The sequence below is a fragment of the Blennius ocellaris genome (genome assembly GCF_963422515.1).
Source record: "Blennius ocellaris genome assembly, chromosome: 4".
NCBI classification, from domain to species: Eukaryota; Metazoa; Chordata; class Actinopteri; order Blenniiformes; family Blenniidae; genus Blennius; species Blennius ocellaris.
The window spans coordinates 3,756,158-3,777,734 of NC_137653.1; the positions used below are offsets into that span (position 1 = coordinate 3,756,158).

General features: G+C 42.1%; 1 protein-coding gene across 2 annotated transcripts; it reads right to left on the bottom strand.

The window, feature by feature from the left end:
• Window positions 1-60: 60 nt before the first annotated feature.
• Window positions 61-20,224, bottom strand: grm2b (glutamate receptor, metabotropic 2b; the record flags this gene model as incomplete). 2 transcript variants are annotated; one of them, XM_080495697.1, is made up of 5 exons in its annotated part: window positions 61-134; window positions 2,078-2,270; window positions 5,831-6,894; window positions 7,791-8,628; window positions 19,715-20,224. In XM_080495697.1, 5 exons carry the CDS (start codon window positions 20,222-20,224, stop codon window positions 61-63), a joined length of 2,679 nt encoding a protein of 892 aa, XP_080351823.1. The 2 variants fall into 2 exon arrangements, with proteins under 2 accessions (XP_080351823.1, XP_080351824.1); XM_080495698.1 differs by having other exon boundaries at window positions 61-110; window positions 19,715-20,167.
• Window positions 20,225-21,577: the final 1,353 nt, after the last annotated feature.

The following is a 21,577-nucleotide window of genomic DNA, read 5'->3' on the forward strand; positions in this document are numbered from 1 at the left end:
CTGCTGGATGGAGGGATGGCGGAGGATGGGACGGTCTCTTGTGCATCGAGAGGAGCGTCTTCACAGGGAGGACGTGGTGGAGTCCACCACCTCGCGGCCGTTACAAACCGCTGGCACGTAGTTGGAGGCCGATCCTGGGAGCAGAGGGAGCAGTGATGTCAGCCAAGCAACAGTCTTTTGCTGATAGGAAACACAACTGTGAACCAGAGATTAAAAAAAGAAAAAGAAAAAAAAAAAAAAGCCAGCAGCAGAATGAAGGAGAGAGGACAGTCTGCATTGGGAGACGTGTCTTTGAAGAATATTTCTTCTCTTCTGTTGCTTGATGTACGTATTTAACAGTGATTTTAGATTTTTTTTTGCATTGCATTGCATTGCAACACTGAACTAACTCCCACTTTCAATTCGTTTTACAAAATGAAAATGTTAATTGTATAAAGCTATAGGGCTGGTTCAGATCAGCCTGGAGCATTTTCTAGTTAAACCGCTTTAGGTTTAGACTGCTCGATACAGTGACTATAAACTATTCTGTAATTTGGGTCAGAGAAAAGACTATAAGTGCTTCAATAAATGTATTAAATACATCAATATGAAAAAACCCCAACATAATAGAATAAAGAGCTCAAACACCGTGGAACAACATAAATGTACCATCTTGTATATTTGATTAGGCTGTGAACACACTCCATTCCTCACTGAGCTCAAGATAAAAATGTCTCTAATCTAGCATTGAACAAAACAGAATTAATTGCTCAGGCATGCTGATGCAAAACCACAGAAACAAGCTGAAATACTAGTTTGATATCATTGAATGTTTTTTTTTCCTTCTTTGCTTTCCTTCGACACTTTCCTTTAATAATGATTAATAAAAGAAACATTTAACTGAATGTAGTATATTTCCACTCCTTTATTGTGGTTGAGCCATGCTGTTGACAGCATTAAAAAAAAAAATAAACAGGTTATCTTTTCTTATTTTCACAGATTATTTAATCCCGGTCAGTGTCCAGAAACCAGTTATCTTAGTGTAGCATGAGGACTTCAAATGGCTGGACAGTGATAAAGGTAACGAAATCTGTTACCCGGTAGTTACTGTTAACTAACAAATACATCTTAGTCAAATAGTCTGCACACAAAAAAAAAAAACCTTCCTTTTCCGTGCCAGTCATTGCAAGTTACGCTTATATTTGCCTATTTTTCACGCCGAATGGACTTAATGGATTAGACACCATAGGGTTTGCTGCTGCGGGCCAAAACTGGCCCACAAGAGGCTTCCATGTGACCCACAGGATGATTTCTTAAAGTCTAAATAAATTTTTTTTTTTAACCCACTGCATTAGTATCAAAGAATGCTTGAGGCTGCAGTAATCCTGTGTTGAGAAAAGCACCAGGCTTCTTTTTCCCACACTAGCACAAAGAGAGTCTGTAGAGTGTTGTATGTTAGATCACTAGCCTCAGAGCAAGAAGGTCTCCTGTTAAAATATATATTGTTTGCATGTCTTCTCTTCTCGATTGTCTGAAGGATTCACTCCACAGTTCAAGGTCTCATAGGTGTGATTCAGTGTTTGCTGTGCTTTACGCTGCCTCCGTTCATTATCAGCTGGGAGGGCTGAGCTCCAGCACCCTGTGGTGGTCCGGAGTTGGATTAAGGGGATATATAAGGCTAGACTGATGGATGGATAGCCTGGAGGGAATCCGCCTGTGACCAAGAGAAGTTAAGATAGCACTCTTTGTCCTCAGAAAAAGTTCACGGTTGCTCACGGTAGGTTTTGTAGAAATTGCGATAAATGTTGAACAAAGGATGGATTTGCATTTTCTTGCACAAATAAAAAAAAAAAAAAGGAGTTTATCAGTGTCTCTCTGATGTTTTGGTGGATCGGAAACCTGATCACGGCCGTACTTATGAGGAAAGCCACGGCTTCCGGGGGAAGAAAGGTTGCCGAGATGAATTCCGAATTTTCACTGGAAAAAAATCTATTTCGAAATCTGTTTTCTGCGCGTCTTTGCAAGGCTGCTTATTTATTTATTTGGTATTTGAGCGTGGGGCGCTCGGCATCCTGTGCAGGCCGGTGGGCGTTGGCACCTTTTGAGTAGCTGGAGCTGGGGGCGGAGGCGGTCGTGGACACGGTGGCGCTGAAGCGGTTGGCGGTGACCCGGAGGCTGGCCACGTTCTTCTGGGGCTGGAACAAGATGATGTGGATCTTGGGGGCAAAGAGGCAGCCAAGAACCACCGAGCCACTCAGACTGACGGAGATGCACATGGTGGTGGTCTGCACCTGTGAACAGAGGCGGAGAGGTGATGAATACATATCAGCCTGTATTGGATTTTTCTTTTCTTTTCTTTTTTTTGTCTTCAGAAGCATTGATGAAGTTTGTTCAAAAGGCCACCTGGTCCAATCATCCCTCACATAAACACTCTGCACAGCCTTTCACGAAATCAGGTTTTATCTATCTCCTGCTCCGGTCGCTGGAAAACCTTGAATCCCGTCAGTGGATTTCCCACGTCCCCCCCTCCTGTGGCTATCCCCCAAAGCATTTAACCAATCTGTTCATTTCACTCTTTTCCGAGAGTCACTAAAACAAACAGGGCCTTCGTTTCTAATAGAGTGTAAAACTGCAAGTGTCGACAGACGTATTGATCTAAAATTCACTTCACAGAGAGCTCTACTGCTAGTTATTGATAGACAATATGACTGCATGAGTATTCATCAAGACAGTGAAATAGTTGAATAGAGCACTGAAAACTGAGTTCACGTTGATGAATTGGCCTAAGGCACCAATTAAAATATACATGAATGTACAAGATACTACACTTTATGACCTCATATATTTACATAGTCAAAGCTATAAAACACCTGCATTCTTTATGGACCAGAGGTTCTCAAAGTATGGGAGGACGAGCCCCACTTACAGAGCTCCTGAGCTCACTTATTATGATGTTTTAATTAGTTTATAGGCGTTTCACTTCGTAGACATAAAATATCCGAACTCTTCCTCCGCTAGTGAGGAGGCTTTTCATTTGAACTCTGGTTGATCTTTAATGCAAATTTCCTGGTTTTTAATTCAACATCATGTGTGTTTTAACTGAATAATTCATCAATATATCCTCTAGTTATTCTTTATTTTTTAATAAAAAAAACCCTTCTTAAATATTAGTGGGAGAATCCTGCAGGGAAACCCTGACCCTCAGCAGGGAGAACCACTGCTTCGGACGAACGATGAAATACATACAAATAACACGACCACAATTAATTTTGTGAAAAGATTCATATATCAAGCAGGAATTAGTTCTGTTACAGGTATTTATTGGCGAGAGAAAATATGCAGATCAAAAGGTTTCAAGGTTAACTGAAATGTGTCGACGCTGTGTGGATTGAACTTGAGTAAAATTGTTTTCGTACAAGCGCCTATAAATTCTACTTAATTACGGTGATGTGAGCATACGCTCTTCCACCGATTGAGATATGGATTACTCTTTGCCTCACTCAATAAACACAGAGTGCAACATGCCAGTGTGCCGTTTAGAAAAATGTTCCTGCGTGTTTATTCTCATATCAAAATCAAACACCCCTTATATCCCCTCACGCCTCATATAGTCATTACTCCTGCATTATTGGGCATATTTACATTTTCAATTATGGATGTGGTTGTGTGTGTGAGGTTTTTAATTATGTATGTTAGCAATTCTAATGGTGCATTTGTATGTGCATGACTGTGAGGGGGCAAGCAGACGACTAGGAGATAAGCACAGCTGGCCGTCCTGGAAAGTCAGAGCCTTGTTAGTCATATTTCAGCTGCTAATGTGAGCTGACTGCTGGGGTCATCTTCCTGAGCTCCATCTCTTCCCACCCCACCGGTTACCCCCGCAGTCCAGGAACTTCTATTTGCAGAACCACAGCATGAAGTGAAATCCCTCCCAAACACACCGCACAACAGCAGTGCTGCAGAAATATGAAAAGTCCACATACTGTATGCTTTAAGTTAAAAATAAAATAAATAAATAACTGGAGAAAGCACCACGAGGAGCATGGGTAGTTTTTTCTTCTTCCATCCACAGCTGCCTATCTATTTCTGCCACAAATATGACTTCAGCATTTCATCATGTTGTTGGAATGTTAATTTGATTTGGATTAGATATGTAGCATTCCTTCTCATTTTCTTTTATTCCACTATTAAACAGAGTGTTTGAATTCACAACAATGAATTCTTTGGAAAGCTTTGAATATTATGAATATTTTCTCATATCTTGTATTATATATTTGATCATATCAGTCTTTCACCAGGTTTCATTTCAATGTTGAATTAACTGTCTGAAGTCTGAATAATACAAATGCATTGAAACTATTTGAATACAGTGCAAAAGTTCATTTTTCCTTTTTTCACATATTCAGCTTCAGCACTGAAACTTCCACATGCTTTTGAATCAAAAAGTAGAATAAATCAAGCCTTATTATTTATTAATTTTTTTAGCATGTGATAATTTTGGCCGATCAGATTTGTAAATAAATAAATAAATAAATAAACATCTACCGGTAACAGGATCTGACTTTTTCCTATTTTTTTTTTTTTTCTTTTTAACCAGAGGACACAATGACCCCAAATCAAATGAAACAGAATATCTTTATCTTTCTGTTTCACTGGGCACCAAGGCCGCCCTCTCATCACAGCAGTTCTGCAATGTCCAAGTTTAATTTGAATTATGGCAACTCACCCCGAAGCTGCCATTACTGTTGTCACATACCGGACCCAAAAACCAGTGAGGTCTCTGCAGTGCTGCCAACTCTTTCACCCTCTGAATTAATCCGTGCGCCGCCTCTCCAGAGTGAAGCCTTGTATTGTCGTTTTGCACGGCATTAAGCCGGTCTCTTAATAATTTTACAGAGGAGCAGGAGAGGTGGTTCACGGTTTGGACGCCAGAAAGGCTGATCACCACAGACACCAAAAGCCTGCAGCAGCTCATCCTGTTATAAAGCCTGTTATGAAGCCCCCCTCCCCCTCATCTGTTTGCACAACAAAGACCTTGTTGCACACCTTGACCAAAATGTTGTGGCAGTCGCCCCAGGTCTGCCTCAGGCTCCAGCATTGAAAACTTACATGGTCTGTCAGTTTTATACCCAACGTGTCTTTATTGTATTATTTGACACTGCAGGGAAAAACTGATTAATGTGTTCTTGCGGTCATGAATAAAACGCAGACTCCAATTTCTTTTGGCCTGCTGTAACATTATAACAGAAATAAGCTAAGAATGCATATTCAGCCTATTTGTTGATGATCATTTGTGTGATGCAAGCTAATTTTAGCCACTCGTGTGCGTAGAGGCGAAAGACTGCAAAACTATATTCCCACGTGACAGCGGGGCTGCAGAAGCAAGCTGGCATTCAGCACCTCAGCACAATTACTTAAGTAGGAGTTCACTACTTGGGGCAAGTCAAGGAAGGTCGTAAACATCCAGGATTTATCCTTTTCAACCTGAAATGTATCATTAAGCATTCAGTGATGCTGAGTTTCCTTGAATCAGCTTGACTGTCATTAATTATTGCTATCAGTATATCCAGGAGTGATCTCTCTCCAGAGGCTTTGTTCTCGTCTTGAAAGATCCTTCAACCCCACATGAAAAGAAAGCTTGCTCTTTCATGAGTCTGGGTGATTGTGATCAAATGGAATGTGAAAGTGACACCTTCTTCTTTCGGAATGATAAATACACAAGGGGCAGTCATTTATAGCCTTTGTTTACATTATCCCACCTCAGCGGGCTTGAGAGGTTCCTGAAAATATGAATTATGAATACTCGCTTGACTTTGAAAAAAAAAAGGAAAACCAAACTGGAGATACATACCCTGTAGTCACTGGCAGTCACGTAGAAGATGGGCTGGAAGGCGAGCCAGATGATGCAGGTGGTATACATGGTGAACCCGATGAACTTGGCCTCGTTGAAGTTCTCGGGGCACTTCCTCGTCTTGAAAGCGTAGACGGTGCAGAGGATGATGAGGACGCAGTTGTAGGTGAGAGACATGAGCATGCTGGTGTCTCTGCTGTTGCACTTGAGGGTGACGACGTCCCTCCTCTCCGGGCCCACCTCCTTCCGAACCCCCGGCACCTCCACCGCCAGCCAGATGACGGCCACCAGCAGCTGGCAGGAGATAAGCGCGCCGCAGATTGCGACCTGGGACGCCGGGCTGATGAAGCGTGGCCGCTGCGCTCCATCCTTCACCCCGCTGAAAATGCGAGCGATGCGGTTGGTCTTTGTGAGCAGAGCGGAGTAGCAGACTGCGAAGGAGGTGCCCAGGCCGAGCCGGCGGAGGGCGCACACGGCGGTGGATGGCTTGGTGATGTAAATGAAGGTCATGCTGTAGCACATTAGCACTCCCAGCAAGAGGATGTAGGAGAGCTCGCGCCCACTCGCCTTCACCACGGGGGTTTCATTGTGCTTGAAGAACAGACCCACCACGGACAGGGTGCACAATATGCCGAGGCAGGAGATGGTAACAGGCCCGATGGCCCAGGCGTCCTCCCACCGGATGTACTCTTCGGGAAGATCATAGCAGCCAGTCAAGTTTGCCAGAGGCCACTGCCCAAAACTGCAGTCGGCACAGGTGAACTCATCGTGCAGGTACTGGTAGGGCTGGCAGGGAATACAGATCCAGCAGCAGACGTCTCCGGGCTGCATGCTCTTTATCTCGTTCTTCCTGCAGGGGTCGCTACACTGGGAGGTCGGTGGTACAACGCCTCGCCATGGCACCACGGAGGTGTTCAGGGTCAGGTTCTGGTCCCAGTAGCCCACTTTCCTGTAGACAAACTTCCCCTCCTCTTTGTGGTAATGGAAGATGTTGTAGCGACTGATGCTGTCGCCAAAGGAGTCAAAGCGCACCATGCTCTCGGTGTCTGCAGGTTTGAAAGGAGCTGTGGAGACAAAAAAAAACAAAAAACAAAAACAAAAGAAAATTGTCATTTCTAATGTAGACTACTGAAAAGTTCGCATTGAAACGAGAAAGATAAATGATTTCGTTAGCTTGTACTGTAGGAGAAGTCGACGCACCTTCAACAGTCTCAAAGTGGTTTTACACAGTTAAATCACCTTCACTCACTCACTCACACACTAAGAGGCCATGGAAGATGCTCCATGTCTCACCCAAAGACACGTTAACCAATGAACTGGGAACGGTGTGATAGGTTACGAAGAACCCTTGGAATGGATGACGGCCCATTCTAGCAACAGTCATTTATTTCATGATGGTCAGCACTTATCGAGGCAATAAGTACATTTTCATAAATGCAGGGTGCAGTGAAGAGTACATACAGTGTAGAAAATATAATTCATTAGTTCTAATATAGGGTATAGAATGTGGAAAAAGAAAAGTCTCCAATGGTCGCTTCTATCACCATAAAAAAAATCTTTGCTTCGCTCGCGGAGTGCAGATTATTGCTGACGACATGCAAACGGAATATGACCAACATTGGCTTTGATCCACCTCAGTTCATCTAAATGTGATTATTCATTTATCCAGTCATCTATGGATATTATGTTCTCGATGTGTTCCCATCTCACTGATCCATCCATGCTACTTTATGGATTAACGGTGCTAATTGAATAACTGCAAATCCCTTTTCTTCCCTGAAAAGAAATCTTAAATTCTTAATCTTGTGTTATGCTTACATAGAACCAGCATTTGATTCACCGTAATACATCCATGCTGATTTAAATCTTATTTTTTAAAAACAGCACCATTTACTTTCATGAACATTAAAACAGTGTGTGTCTGTATTTTTACATTTGTTTTTTGCTTTTCAGTGCTTACCCTCAAACTTGGTCTTCAAGATGAACTCCTTGTAAAATCTCTTGCCATTACCTGGTTTCATGGCGTCACATACTTTGGATGTGTTGGAGCACACGGCTTGCCTCATGTTGTGCAGGGCATAAGCCATGGCGTAGACCGCGTTCAAAACAAACATGATCTTGGACTCCTGCTCGAAAGTTCCGTCCCTCAAATTGCGATCGCTGCAGCCGTGCTCCTGGAGGCTGCAGCCGAAGCGGTGCTCCCAGAACTCCTTGAACCACGGGTTCCTGGTGTTGGTGTACGGGTTCAGCTTGGTGAAGTAGTCTTCAAACTCTCTGATTCGGTACGAGGCCAGTTCGATGGTGAACGCGCTGTCCGCCGCGGTCTCGCTGCCCCTCACCACGCTCTCCTGGGCGCCCCAGCCGTCACTCGCCACCCATATGAACGACACGTTCATCCGGGCGGCGGCCACAAGGAGCTCGCGGGCGTCCTCGCTCCGGGTGAACAGGATGACCACCTTGGCGTTCGACTTCTGCTGCAGGGAGCGTATGACGTTTTCGTAGCCCTGGCGGTTCATGGACCGGCTCACTTTGGCCGAAGTGGCGATGCAAATCTGGCGAGTGCGGGCCTCCTGCTGGAAGGCGTCGATGCCGGTTTCGCCATAGTCGCCCTCCGAGGCTACCGTCGACACGTAGGTCCAGTTGAAGTATCGCAGGATCTCAGCCATGGCCTTGGCCTGGTAGAAGTCGGGCGGTACAGTGCGGGCAAAGTAGTCATAGCGGGTTTTGTCACTGAGCTTTGCACTCGTGGAGGCGTAGCTGATCTGAGGGATCTGGAACAAACGCAAGAGATTGGCCACCTGCAGAAGAAAGACAAAAAAAAAAACCCCAATGTGGTCAAGTCACTTTATTTCATGCATTTGAAAACCTCATTGATAGATTTAGCTCATTAACTTATTTCAATGAACACTAAACAGAAGCAGAGGAAAATTAATGGTGTATAAATGGCCCAAGGATAAAAAAGGACTGAAAAAAACATTGCTGTATAATGTGTCAGGCTTTTTTTGTTTAGTTATGTCACTTTGCTTTGCTTCAGTCAGTAGTGGGAGTAGATCCAAAAAAACGTCATTTTTAATGTTCTGCATTATTTCATGGGTTTTTTCGTGTCTGGGATCCCTGTGGAAACATTAGAGTAACTAAGGTTGTAATACATGTTGTTTCTCATTTTTCTAATTTCAAAGCTACTGATTATATAAAGTTTGTGACCTCAAGATTCAATAAATTGATGAATTAATTAGATTTTTGTGCAGAAGGCATTCAAGTGTTTAATATAGACCCTTCGGTCTTATCTTGAATTTTATTAGCACAATTATAATTTCTTGAAAATATATTCAGAGTGAAGGTGAGGATACAAGATGCACTCCAGTCTACATATTTTAGCACATGGGGGGAAAATATGTATCCTCCTTTCATGGCAGTTGAACTTCTTCAGAAATAAACGAGAGAAATATGAAATAATAGAAAGACACATGAAAATAAAGTGGAATAATCAACTCTCACGTGTTGAGAGTGAAACTCAGATACTTTGCACCATGTTAATCTGTGAGGCTCTAATAGTGAAAAGTCAATCAGTAACCATTTGGTTTCATTAAAAATGTTACCCTTTAATCAACAGCGCTCATAAATTTCTATGAATTGAAAAGTTGTTTTGTTTTACAGAGAATTTCAGCCTGGTATAACCTTTTAATTATCTCTTTTAAAAACCTCAAAATTATACCCTTTTTATAATTAAAAAAAAAAAAAAGGTGCAATGTTCTGTCTCAACCATGTATTTTTAAAGCGCGTTTGCTTTTAAGCTGGTAGATATTCATCTGGTCTGGAATCGAAGTGGAACCATTCAAGCGTTTTGTGACCGTGTGATTGTTTGCTTCAGCGCCGTGGCAGATGACGGGCGATGGCAGGAGCAACTATTCAATGTTCCTCTATCTCAAACCATTTACTCTGTCAGGGATCCACATCACCAGCGGCTCGTGCACAAATCCCCTTCACTAATATTGCCAGATGACAACAGCAACAATGGCACAGGGATAAGGATTTCTAATTTATTTTTTTTTTTGCTCTCGTGGAAAATGCCGGCAATTCCTGATGCCTGCTGAACGAGACAAATATTGATTCACTCGAGTGGGTGATTGCTGCTGATGCTGATATTTCAACGGGAGTGAATGATAATCTCCAACTTAAAACTCCGCGCGGCATTCATGGTGTCAACATCCTGCGGAAATAAGTGTGTCAGAGTCACAACATAAAATAATAGCAATTATTTTCCCACGCAGCATTATGAGGGCTGTGACAGAGCAGCAGTAAAAACTTGTCATTTTGCAGGATTCCTTACGAGACACGGTGGTGATTAGTCAATACCCGCGGGCTTCAGTATAACTGCCTGTTCCCTGAGGCTTCATCCTATGCCTGGAAGCTTTGCAAACAATGGCATGGATGGGTATAATTGGAACCTACATCACTCACACCAAGTCCCCTCAAGAGAACCATTCTCTCCTCGAGCTTATGCCATAATTTCAGCCCACTAGAATTTAAAGAAGATCAATTCTGTGATATCATGGATAACACATATTATATATATACATCAACTCTACAATTTTCTGCACCCTTTCAGCCATTTTTGCTTTGATGCAGTTTGGTCGGCCTGCAGGTCCATCAGTTGGTCCACAACATCCATTAATGGAGCCTTTTGCATCCTTTATACCCACGGTATCCAGACTTGGGTCGTTGGGGGTGTCTGGAGCCAATCAGCAATCACAGAGAGAAGGGCAAGGTGTGTTGCCAGTCCATTGTAGGGCGAGCACAGAGAGACAAATTATCGCACCTTCACTCTGTATGTTGCAGATGAAAAACTTTCAATATCCACTAATGGCTCTATTCAGCACCAGGCCAGTGGCACAACTGACTCCCCCCTTGATCCACCAAACATTAGTTTAAAACCACTCAAGACATTGCCATGAACTTTGGCACACCCTGTGATGTCTGTCTTCAGTGGTAAGTGTAAAAGAAGTCATAGCCTACCTCCCTCAAAAACTCGAGCCAGCTAAGTGTGATGTCGTTTGCTCATTTTGTTGAGTTGATCACTTTTTTTTTTTTTATTTGTGGTCAACAAGCAAAAACAGAACCGGGAAATTATTATGATACATTACATATAAATGAAAAGTGTTTTGTGATATTTTTTTTCTTCATGCCAACTAACTTCCTGTTGCAAACTTTCTGAATATCTGCAAGTTAACAGTGTTATTAGCATTTTTCTAAGCCTCTGGCATCACAGACTTGAATTGTTTATTTTTTTTGTTAAAGTTTTTCTGTATAATGTTCTGTGATTGCACAAGTTAGCCTTTCCTGACACAGTCACCTTTGCATTAGTCCGATGAGGCTTCAGGTGCTGAAGAAACTTTATTGCACCCAAACACAAAGGGAGACTATTTAACACTGGAAATTCAATGCAAACATTTTCATTTCAGAAATTACAGGCACCAGCCTTGATCTTTGCACAGCTTAACCTCCCTTCGGTTAAAACACCCCAACGACCACAAGCGGCAGAAAACACAGACACACTGCAAACTCTGGAGGCAATGAATGTAAATATGATGTATTTAGACAAGCGAAGAAACATCCAGCAGTGGACTTATATCGTGTTTCTAGTGGAAAATAGGGCAGAGGTCTCATCAAATTACCTACTGTGAGATGTGATTTCTGTCGTTGATGCATGGCAAAGCCTGATTAGATCTTCTGATTTAATCTATGTTGCCTCGGCAATATATATATATATATATATGTATATATATATGTATATATACACACACACACACATACATACAGTATGCAAGCAGTGTTTATGCAGCAGTCTAACCTATTGACAGCTACACTGAGCCACTCAGTCACACTTGCATGGTAATAAGGTAGTTTCCTCTTGCAGAGATTTTCAGACAGGCAGTTGGCCTTCAGCAGTAGATTGGCGGAGAAGCCTGACGGCACACCTTTCAGGACGCCACTGGAGTGTGTGACAGTAACCGTCTGCTCGTCTTCGTGCGGTATTTTCCTCTTGCTCCCTCGCTCAGATGACGACGCCCACAGGCGCTGGCTCGGGAGTGTACTGTACTCCTGTGCACGCTGTCCATCAATGTCAGAACACCTTAAACGTGCATTTAAGTCCTTAATTATGACCCAGGACTGCAGAGGGATGATGCAGTTTGCAGGGAGCTTCGTCGACACTTTCGCCGACTCGTTAATTCAAGGTTGGCAACATAACCATTATCGCCTTCCGACAAACATACAGCTCCAGACTTTAACTAACCCGAACTCGTCGCTGTCGACGACCTAAACCCCTTTAACAACCACCGCAGGTTAAATAAATAAATAAACACGGCTCCAATTAGATGCTCTTCACGGTTCAATGGCTCAAATTCCAAAAGATGTCCCCAAATGAAGCTCAGAGCTCTGGCCACAGCAACTCCAACATAATGTGTGATGAAGGCTTATTTACATCAGAGCCTCGTGTTACATCGGATCACACTTTGTGGCGATGACCCGCGTGTTGGTTTTAGCTATCAAAAACATGCAAACTCTTCCAAGATGCAGAAATCAGCTGCAATGCAACATCCTGGATGTTCGTGTTAAAAAGAATATACAGATGGTCTTTGTTATACTTTATTGTGATTATAGCAGTAAAACAGACCATGAGGGTCTCGTTGTCGTTCTACATTTGAGGAAAATCATTAGATAAAGACAATATTATTGATAATGTTACTTGAACCCTCTTCAGCTCTGTCTTTCATTTGTACGGCCATTATGCCTTTGTCCATGCTTTATTTTAATATATACATAATGCAAATTACACTATGAATCTGCAATAGTTTATAGCTGGGTGGAAATTGAAAACTGCTGGAAATAGCTGATTAATTTACTCTTATGTCTTCATGACCTTTCACTTGACAGATATTATATTATACATATTATATTATTAACATTAGAAATGGCCATATGAATTTTAGTTGGTGGAACTGCTTTAAAATCATCTACGATGTTATACGTCTTTAGTTGTATTGAACTGTATTTTTGCCAACAGCTCGAAGTGCACTATGAGTAAGTTCCTGGTTTTTTTTTGTTCTTTCTTTCTCTTTTATCACAGATTTGACTCCAACCTCTTCCACCAGCTGTTCTTCGCACACACAAAAGAAAAAAATATGTTTACATACTGTGTTGTGTTGTCACAACACACCACAGTACAGAAATTATTTTGTATAACGTGTCAAATCAGGAGGCCTGCAGCGAGTGGTGTTAACTCAAGGACAAAAACGAAGCAGAAAACAAAATAAATGCTCGACGAAGGTTTTCTGGTGCCGAAACTGGAACGTGTATAGTTTTACGTTCAAATTCTCAGCCGCGTGTGTGTAAAGAGTCATGTGTTCGCTGTGATGTGCATGAGATGCATCGAGGGATTTCCAAAGTAGCAGAGGAAGATGTGAGGCAGCTGGAACACGGTCAGTCTCTTACTCATGTGTCTGTCATGATTTTTTTTTTCAACATGGAAAGTCCATCTGCACGTCCCCGAGGTCCCTGTCAAGCTGAGCCCCGCAGTAGATACAGTAGCTGACATGAAGAGAGAAACTGTGGATGTACAGTGCAGCAGGCACACACACAGACACACACACAGACACACACGCACACACACACTTACTATGCAGACCAGTTTTTCCCCACATTGCTGTCATGATGCTTTAGAAGTCTTGTTTACAGAATCGCACAAACAAAACAGTAGCTCTGAATATCCAGACTGAAATCTTGCTGGTTCACATTGAGATTAATGTAGTAAATGTCTAATAAATAAGGAATTTGGTGAAGTAAAGTAAAATAATTGGGGTAAATAACGCCACTAAAAACTAAAATATTTTTCTCTGCAGAAAATGCCAGAGAAAATACAGACATTTTGATATTTAAAACCTTGGAAAAAATATTTATATAATGTGTGTTTACAGACACAATATTGAATGCTGTATTTTAGAAGAAGAAGAAAAAAAAAAGATTAATGGCCTGTGTGCCATAAAATTGAGAAGCTAGAAGTGAAAGGCAGCGACAGGTATGCATTATTTTGTGTGCAGCAGCAGCCTCAACTTGTATGGAAACACACAGAGCGAGGCAGCAGCATCAAGACTGAAGCGTGGTGCTCGAACAGCCGCACAGAGGTGTGATATAATTGATTCTGCTCCAAACACATCTCACAATAATGATGATTTTCTTATGCTCCTCTACGACAACTCAACACGAATCTTCACTATTCCTGTGAATACTTCCTCTTGCTATGCAAAGCGTAACCCTCCAAATTGGAGATTGGGACAACTTTCCACCTCACATGCACTTTCTCATTTGCATTTGTGTCTGCCAGACCGATCGCTGAGCTCTTTTTTTTTTTTTTTTTTTTAATACCTGCATCCTTGGAAGGAAAATCACAGCAGTGCAGTGAGCCTCGTGCCTTTTTTAATATAGTATATCTGCTGGATCTACTCCCCATCTGTCCTTCAGAGGAGGAGAGTTTTTTTTCTACTTCTAAGTTTTGATCAGACTGCTGTGGGTATAATTTTAAGAAGGCAGAGTTGGAAAGAGTACTATCAGTTTGTTATCAAGTAGAGCTACTATTGCAGTCCCCCCATTGTAGATAATTTTTACAACAGATTTTAACAGCAGTATTAATAGCAGGACTTTGATCTCGTATATTTCGTGGATGAGTCTCAGAGCAAAATGCAAGGGAATAAAAGGGAAAAGCTTTCCCATCATCTAGCGGTTGTGTTGTTTTCTAAAGCTAAATTTCAAAGGACATTTTTCATACAAATAAAGCACCAAAAAAAAATACGTCATGGCAATTAGTCTTTGCATTGCAGGGGCTTCCTCTGTTGCTCAACTGGCTTGACTTCAAAATGTACTCAGCCGTGTCGTGGATTTAAGTGTGAGTAAAATTACATCCTCCAAAAAATATGAGTGCCCTTAAGCATCACTGAATTACCATATTATGAGTATTTATAAGTTGTTATTTTCATCATGGCTGATAAATGATTCATCTTCAAGCAGACGCAGTAATCTCCCGTCCCAGGACACATGACAGGGAGGAACAACTGCTGCCTAATGCGCAGGATCGCGCCAACAGGTGTGTCCTACATGTAATGTAAGGACATGCCTTCATGTGCCGCACGACTGTGATCCCAACCTAAAATTAGTGCTAATATACGTACTTAGTGATGCACTGGCTAAAGGAAATGTGAGCTGATTTGCATGTGAGCACTATTTTAGGGGCAGACAGTTCGCCACGTTAAACTTCACATGCGTTATTTCCTCCCACCAGCAAAACAACACCCACCACAAGAGCAATCTTCGTTTGCACACGAGTACAAGGATACATCTGCCCTTTTTACGCCTCCTTAGAGCTCTGAGATGCCGACTCTCGCCCGTAGCACTTCTGAAGTAAACTTGTTATTTTTTTTCCTCTGACTACAACTGAAATGCTGAAATGTAGTTGCACAGTCGTTAGCACTAAGTTGTGAATAGCGGCGTTGGGGTTCTGCGTAAAGACTGATCATTTATTCCTGTGATACTATGTCCACACGGAAAAAAAGACTGACTCAAGACTGACGAGAGGCAAGTTGAATTTTATCTAGGAACCGAGAGACCAGCAGTATTGGTGGCTGTGTATCTCCTGACTCTAACCAACCTTGAATTCATTACAATGTTTTCCTTCACTCTGAATGACACACTGATGTGTTAATTAGAGAGCTGAGCCGTGTTCTCCGAATGTGCTTCCCGTTCAAAAAGAACAGTTTCAGGCAGACAAGTGGAGGGAAGAGGAGGAGAGGAGGAGAGGAGGAGAGTGGGGAGGGAAAGTTAGAGGAGGATTCAGTGACAAAATCTCATAATAAACAAGACCTTTTTCAAGTTAACGCCAAAACAGTTTTTTTTGGTGTTGTTGTTTTGTTTTTAACTCTGTGAAGACAGAAGCGCAATAAAGACATGGCCCTCTCCGCTTCCACCGCTCGGAACGTCAACCGAGTTAATAAACCACAGCAAACCAAAAATATTAAACATCAATATGTGGCACCACAGATGTTATAACCTGGAATTATTGAGGGCATCCCAGCAGCTTCAGCAGCGAACAGACAGAGTTTGTCGTGTGGCCCCAACGGGATTTTGTAGCTGCTTTTGGAGTCTGAACGTCAGATATGACGTTTTTAGGAGTGTAGTTGTTATTGCAATATTACATGCTCAATTAAAAAAAAAAACTAAAAAAAACAAAAACCTGCTTATCTCTCGAGGCAAATGGATTCTTGCCCCAAAATATTTTAGATTTTTGTTTTTGTGTTCGTGTGGTACAGATGCAACGCCCACTGTGTGGATTTATGCGAAAAGTTACTTGGATAAAGTTCATGTTTCACACCATGTTGTGATTTTGCCTCTGAGGAAATTTTAATATTTGATTGTGTCTCGTTAAAACATCGTGCTTTGTGAATTTGAAGATCCAAATCCCATATTAATGTTGTTTGTCTGGCGAGTGCGCGCGAATAGTTAAAAACGATTTCAACATGTGCATCATCTATTAATTGTTTCCCCCGTGGTTCCAGGTTAAATTAGTATCTGTAAAATGTGTAGGCCGTTGAGGCTGAGTCATTCATGGTTGATTCTGGACAGCCAACATCCCAGATGGTAATAAAAGCTGTTTTCAACAACTTTTAACGACGAGGAAATGTACCAAGGACAAGAAAACACTCTGAGATCATGATGAAAGTCTGCTAAATATTCCTGGGCTAATTATGTACGAATCCTTCGAGACTGGGGAGAAAGTGGCTCGTCTCCCACCGTCTTCACCAGCCCGTCCTTGGCCCAGTCACAGCAGCATCAGCCTCCTCCACATGCAGGTGGACACGTCCCTGCCAGCCAATGAAGATGCACCCCACAGATGGGAAAAGCAAGTCCTCTCAAAGTTCCTCTAGGACGGTGCTTGGCTCTCGTCCTACTCAGTTTTATAACCTTTTATCTTTACAAAATGCCACTCAGGGGATAAATAGAGGCTGTGTAAAGCGGTGACCTCTCTCAAAAAAAAAAATCCTACCATGGGCTCCCGGCCACTCTCACGGCTCGACTCATTACTGCGCCCGGGAAGTAAAGGCCCTGACAAAAGAGACTGTGAAGTGTAGTGACAGTAGAGGTATGTATTCAAATTCATACAAAAACACTCCAGAGAAGAGAGTTTCTTTACAAGTCTTTGTCACTGTGTGGCTGCTGAAGCCTCATTCACAGGGAGAAAAACACACTGGTCTTTTTGTCGGAGCGTCATCGAACAATATGGGACGCAAAACCCACTTTATTCACTCTGTTTTGAGACAGGAAGTCCTGTGTGTAAAGCGGGCTTCAGATGAGAATGACGTGGTATTCCCAGTCTCATTTGTACAACTCTCCATTCATCTTTAAAACGCTGAGGTTATATTTTCATCTCTTCAGGCTCCTGGCAATTCAATTTACTGAGGGTCAATAGTATTCTTGCTGCAACACTCAACCTGGGGGGTGGGGGGGGGGGGGTTATGCATGAAAATCGAGTCAAGTTTTTCCTACTGTGAGGATCCAGTCAAGCAAAAACATCACCAAATGAGCTCCAAGATCAACATACAGAGAACCTCATTAGAAGTGGAGTGAACCCTTTACTTCTACTCTATTCAAATATATGTCAATTGTGGTTGATAATTGAAAATACACCAGTTCACCCACAGGCTGTAGTTTGAACATTGAACACCACCAGCCTAAGTTTACACATCATATAACGCAGTAGGATTATTGAGTTTGCATGTTCTCTCTATGTGTGCATGAGGTTTCTCTGGGGAGTCCAGCTTCCACACATAGTCCAAAGACATACGTGTTGCCATTTTCCAGACTATGGATCGCACCTCTATAAATAGCATCTGTCAAAAAAAAAAAAAAAGAAAAAAAAGTGTTTTAAAGAAAGAAAGAAAAACTCATACGGTGTATAAAACTTTTTTTTTTTTTTTTTTTTAACGGCAGAATCAATAATCCTGGCCCTCACATCTGTGAATTAGTTTGTGCTTTTTCAGTCCCTCACAGGTTTCTCAGACCCTCTTTCTGGTGCTCTGTTATTGTTTTCTATTGTATGTATTATTGAATTTTCAGCTTTGGATTCTGCTGCACAGCTCCTTCTTTCTGGTCACATTGTGCTTGACTGTCAGTCAAACACAGAAGTAATGGAGGATTTTTTTTTTATCATGTCGTGACTTCAAGTGGTGCCAGTTGGCTGGTATTTACTGATATATAAATAAATAGTTGTTGGTTTAAAAAAAAATATATATGTCACATTGCCAGCAAATAAACAAAAGAAGTGTGACATATAGTCCAGAAAACACAGAAGATGAATTCTGATTTGCCGTCATGTGTGAATGTTTGCTCTGTTATAGACTGGCAACCTGTCGAGGACGTACCCTGCTTTTCGCCTGGCATCAGCTCAGGCACCCACAACCTCATTGAAGATTAAACTGGAACAAAGACATCATTAAATGTAACGCAGGTCATTCAAAACCTCCACGTTTTTATTTGTTCTCTTGAATACATGACTGCCTAATTTAGTTCCTGTCAGAAACAAACATTGATGATATGTCAGAATAATTAAATAGTGTGAAACAGGTGAGGCGCTTGCAAGAAAATGTACCCCAATGGCGAATTGGTATGAAACACCAACAGATAAATGCCAAACCAACCACCTTTAATACCTCTTCATCCGTCTTCAGAGTCGAACCCAAGAGACGATTATGAGAGACGGCAGACTACAAACAGCCATCACGGGACAGACAGAGAGACAATCACATTCACATTCACACCTACAGGCAATTTTTGAAATGCTAAGTTTCATTGTTGTCTAACGTAATTAACCTGCACTTGTGTGTATTTGGGTCGATATGATGATTGTGTAATGTTGTGATCTGGATTTAATGGATAGTGTAACCCAATTATTTCTACACACTTTGTCTCACCAGTGCATCATGGTAATTATGGCGAGTGAGGACGATCAGAATTAATTAATTATGCTCAGATGCATCGCCTCTGGCAACCTTTCAGACGTGTGTGAAAGGTCAATTTTCATTTATGATGCAGGAATGAAGTCGCTTGGCAAATTGATGGCTGTCACGTTGTATATTGAGGCTTCAAACCAAATCGTCCCTCGTGGACTTTAGTTTCAGCCAAAGCAAAATCTTTCTTGTGCAAACTTCCAGGTCAGAAAAAGGGTAAATGCATGGACATTATTAGTGGTCGTCTTGATTTTTGGAAGCAAAATGAAGCAAATGTTGCCGATTGAATGAAAGCTAACTATGTAAAAAGATTTATTCATTTAGCAGTAATGCAATGCAAGTTGAAAGACTAAATAAATGGCATCTTATTAACTCAAGTTGCGATAAAAATGTGTTTTGGAAATAAAGATTCTCAGTTTTCACATTGGAACATTTGCTTAACTTTATCGATTGAAAGTGTTTGAAAATTCAAAGCCAAGATTTACTGAATGGTCTTGATATGCAGCCACAGAGATGCGTGTGCTTTGTTAGTCTCTTTTGTGGTGAGTTATACAGTTAATTTTAATGTAGTGCCAGAGCACTGAACTGCATTACAGGGATAGAAAACATAATTAGTATTGGATTACCATTCCTGCTCAAAGAAAAGATATATGTTGTGCTACTTGGGCGAGGTTCCGCTCAGTAAAATGTGATAATCCTACCGTGTAAAACGTCCTCAAGCTCCGGCAAAGCTCCAGTTAATTCAGTCTCCTGAAGCACCGGACGATGATTATCAAATGCGAATCATGACGTGATGCTAATAAAAGAAAGCGGCGTGGTCTTGCATGCTCACCTGGATTGAAACGTCGCTGTAGGATCCTCCAATGACCCCGGAGATGGCCAGCGGGACCTCGTTCTGGACGGGCCGGGAGCCATCTGGGCATATGAAGCCGGGGTCGTGCACCTTGGTGAGAGACGCTCGGACGAAGTCGAGGGACTGCTCCAGAGCGTAGGTGTCCTTCGAGCAGGTGTCCAGGATGTGGGCCCCCAGCTGGAGTCCGGGCAGAATGTGATCGCTGGCATTGATCTCGTCAAGAGCCAACAGCATGGCCTCCAGCCGCTGTATGCCCCTCTCCTCGTTGATTTTGCCGCAGTCCTCCGTCCCGTCACCTTTGTGGTGCACCGGGAACAGGGCTCCAATCACCAAGTCTCCATCGAGGATGATCTCGCGCTTGGCCGCGGGGGGCAATCTGGAGATGCTGGGCAGGACTCCTGGTATCAGCAGCTCGAGCAGGAAGACGTGGAGGGGCCAGTAATGGGCGGGATTGGCCTGGGACTTGGGGCAGAGCACGGCGCTCAGCATGGCAGGAGCAGGTGGCAAAGTTTAGCTGGCTGAAGTCGTGAGGAGCAGAGGTTCACACACTCTGGAGGGAGATTACTTTCAGGTGGAGTGCAGCATGTCTGATATTACCTGAGTGAATGAAGGGAAAAGGTAATTTAGCCAGTTAATCATGAATGAGACCCGCACCTAAGCTTTGCTTTTACTGCACCACCTCACCAGATTTTATCAGACAGTCGTTTTTTTTCATTTTATTCTCCTTCGGGGTCCTGGTCAGCGTTTTGATTTTGTTCAGCTCTTTTAGTTCTAGTTCTGCAGTTTATTATGAGTGGAGATCCTATCTGCCTGTCAGTCTGTCTGTTTCTCCGTCGACATCCAAAACTTACGCTCCCTAGCAGAAAGTAGTTATAGCTGTCTAATAGCCTTGTGGTCGAAGAAGGTTTACACCAAAAAAATTATTTAATTGATTAATCGAATTTGGAGATAAAGAATACATTATTTTGCAAATTCAAGTGCATTTTTTACATTCGTTCTACCATTTCTCGTGTGTTTCCGTAGTAGCTGTTGCACTTTTGCTTAAACCTGGGTTGAATGACAGCCCCTTATTTACTTTGGATTTGGGGATTGTGCAGTTTATTTGTGCATTATAACCCCGAGGGCAATCACAGAAACAAAGAGGCACTTTGGACAACATATCTGATGTCTGCAGTCATTTTTATGAGCATTAAGAATGAAAGTCAAAAATCGACTCGAAACTCAAATTTTTCTTGATAAAATTGTAGATTTGTTTTTAGGCCCAGCCCAAGTTGAAGTGATCCGTCACGATGTTGCCTGATGGTAGTGAGAATTAAAATTTCCCCTACCTCTATAACATCTATAAACTTTCTTATGTCTTCAGTTTTACAATCATAAACTTTCTTTGATCTTTTTTAGTTTTAATCGGTTTTCTCTTTAGTCTTAGTAAACTGCCAGGCTTGTTCCCAGTTTATTGCCACACGCAGGGATCCAACAGGCAAATATTGGTTTAATTGGACAGCCTAAACCAGACACTGTTTTGTCAAGCGGCTGAAACTGAGCCTTGAATCTTGGGAGTTTCTCTGTGAATTGAACCAGCAGTAGACATTATTACAGTCTGGCTTACTGTTCAGTTCTGTATGAAACTCAATTTCCATAGTTTTTATCTGAAAGACAAACTTCGGTGTTGCCGCCACAGAGACTGCATCAAACATTTATAGATATTTAAGGCACCTCTCGAGTGAAGCATTATTTCCAGGCTTACAGCAGAGATATCACATAGACAGTGGTACTCCTCAATGGCTGGGGTTGCCATGGAAACCTGATGGATAAAAATAAATAAATAAATAAATAAAATAAGGG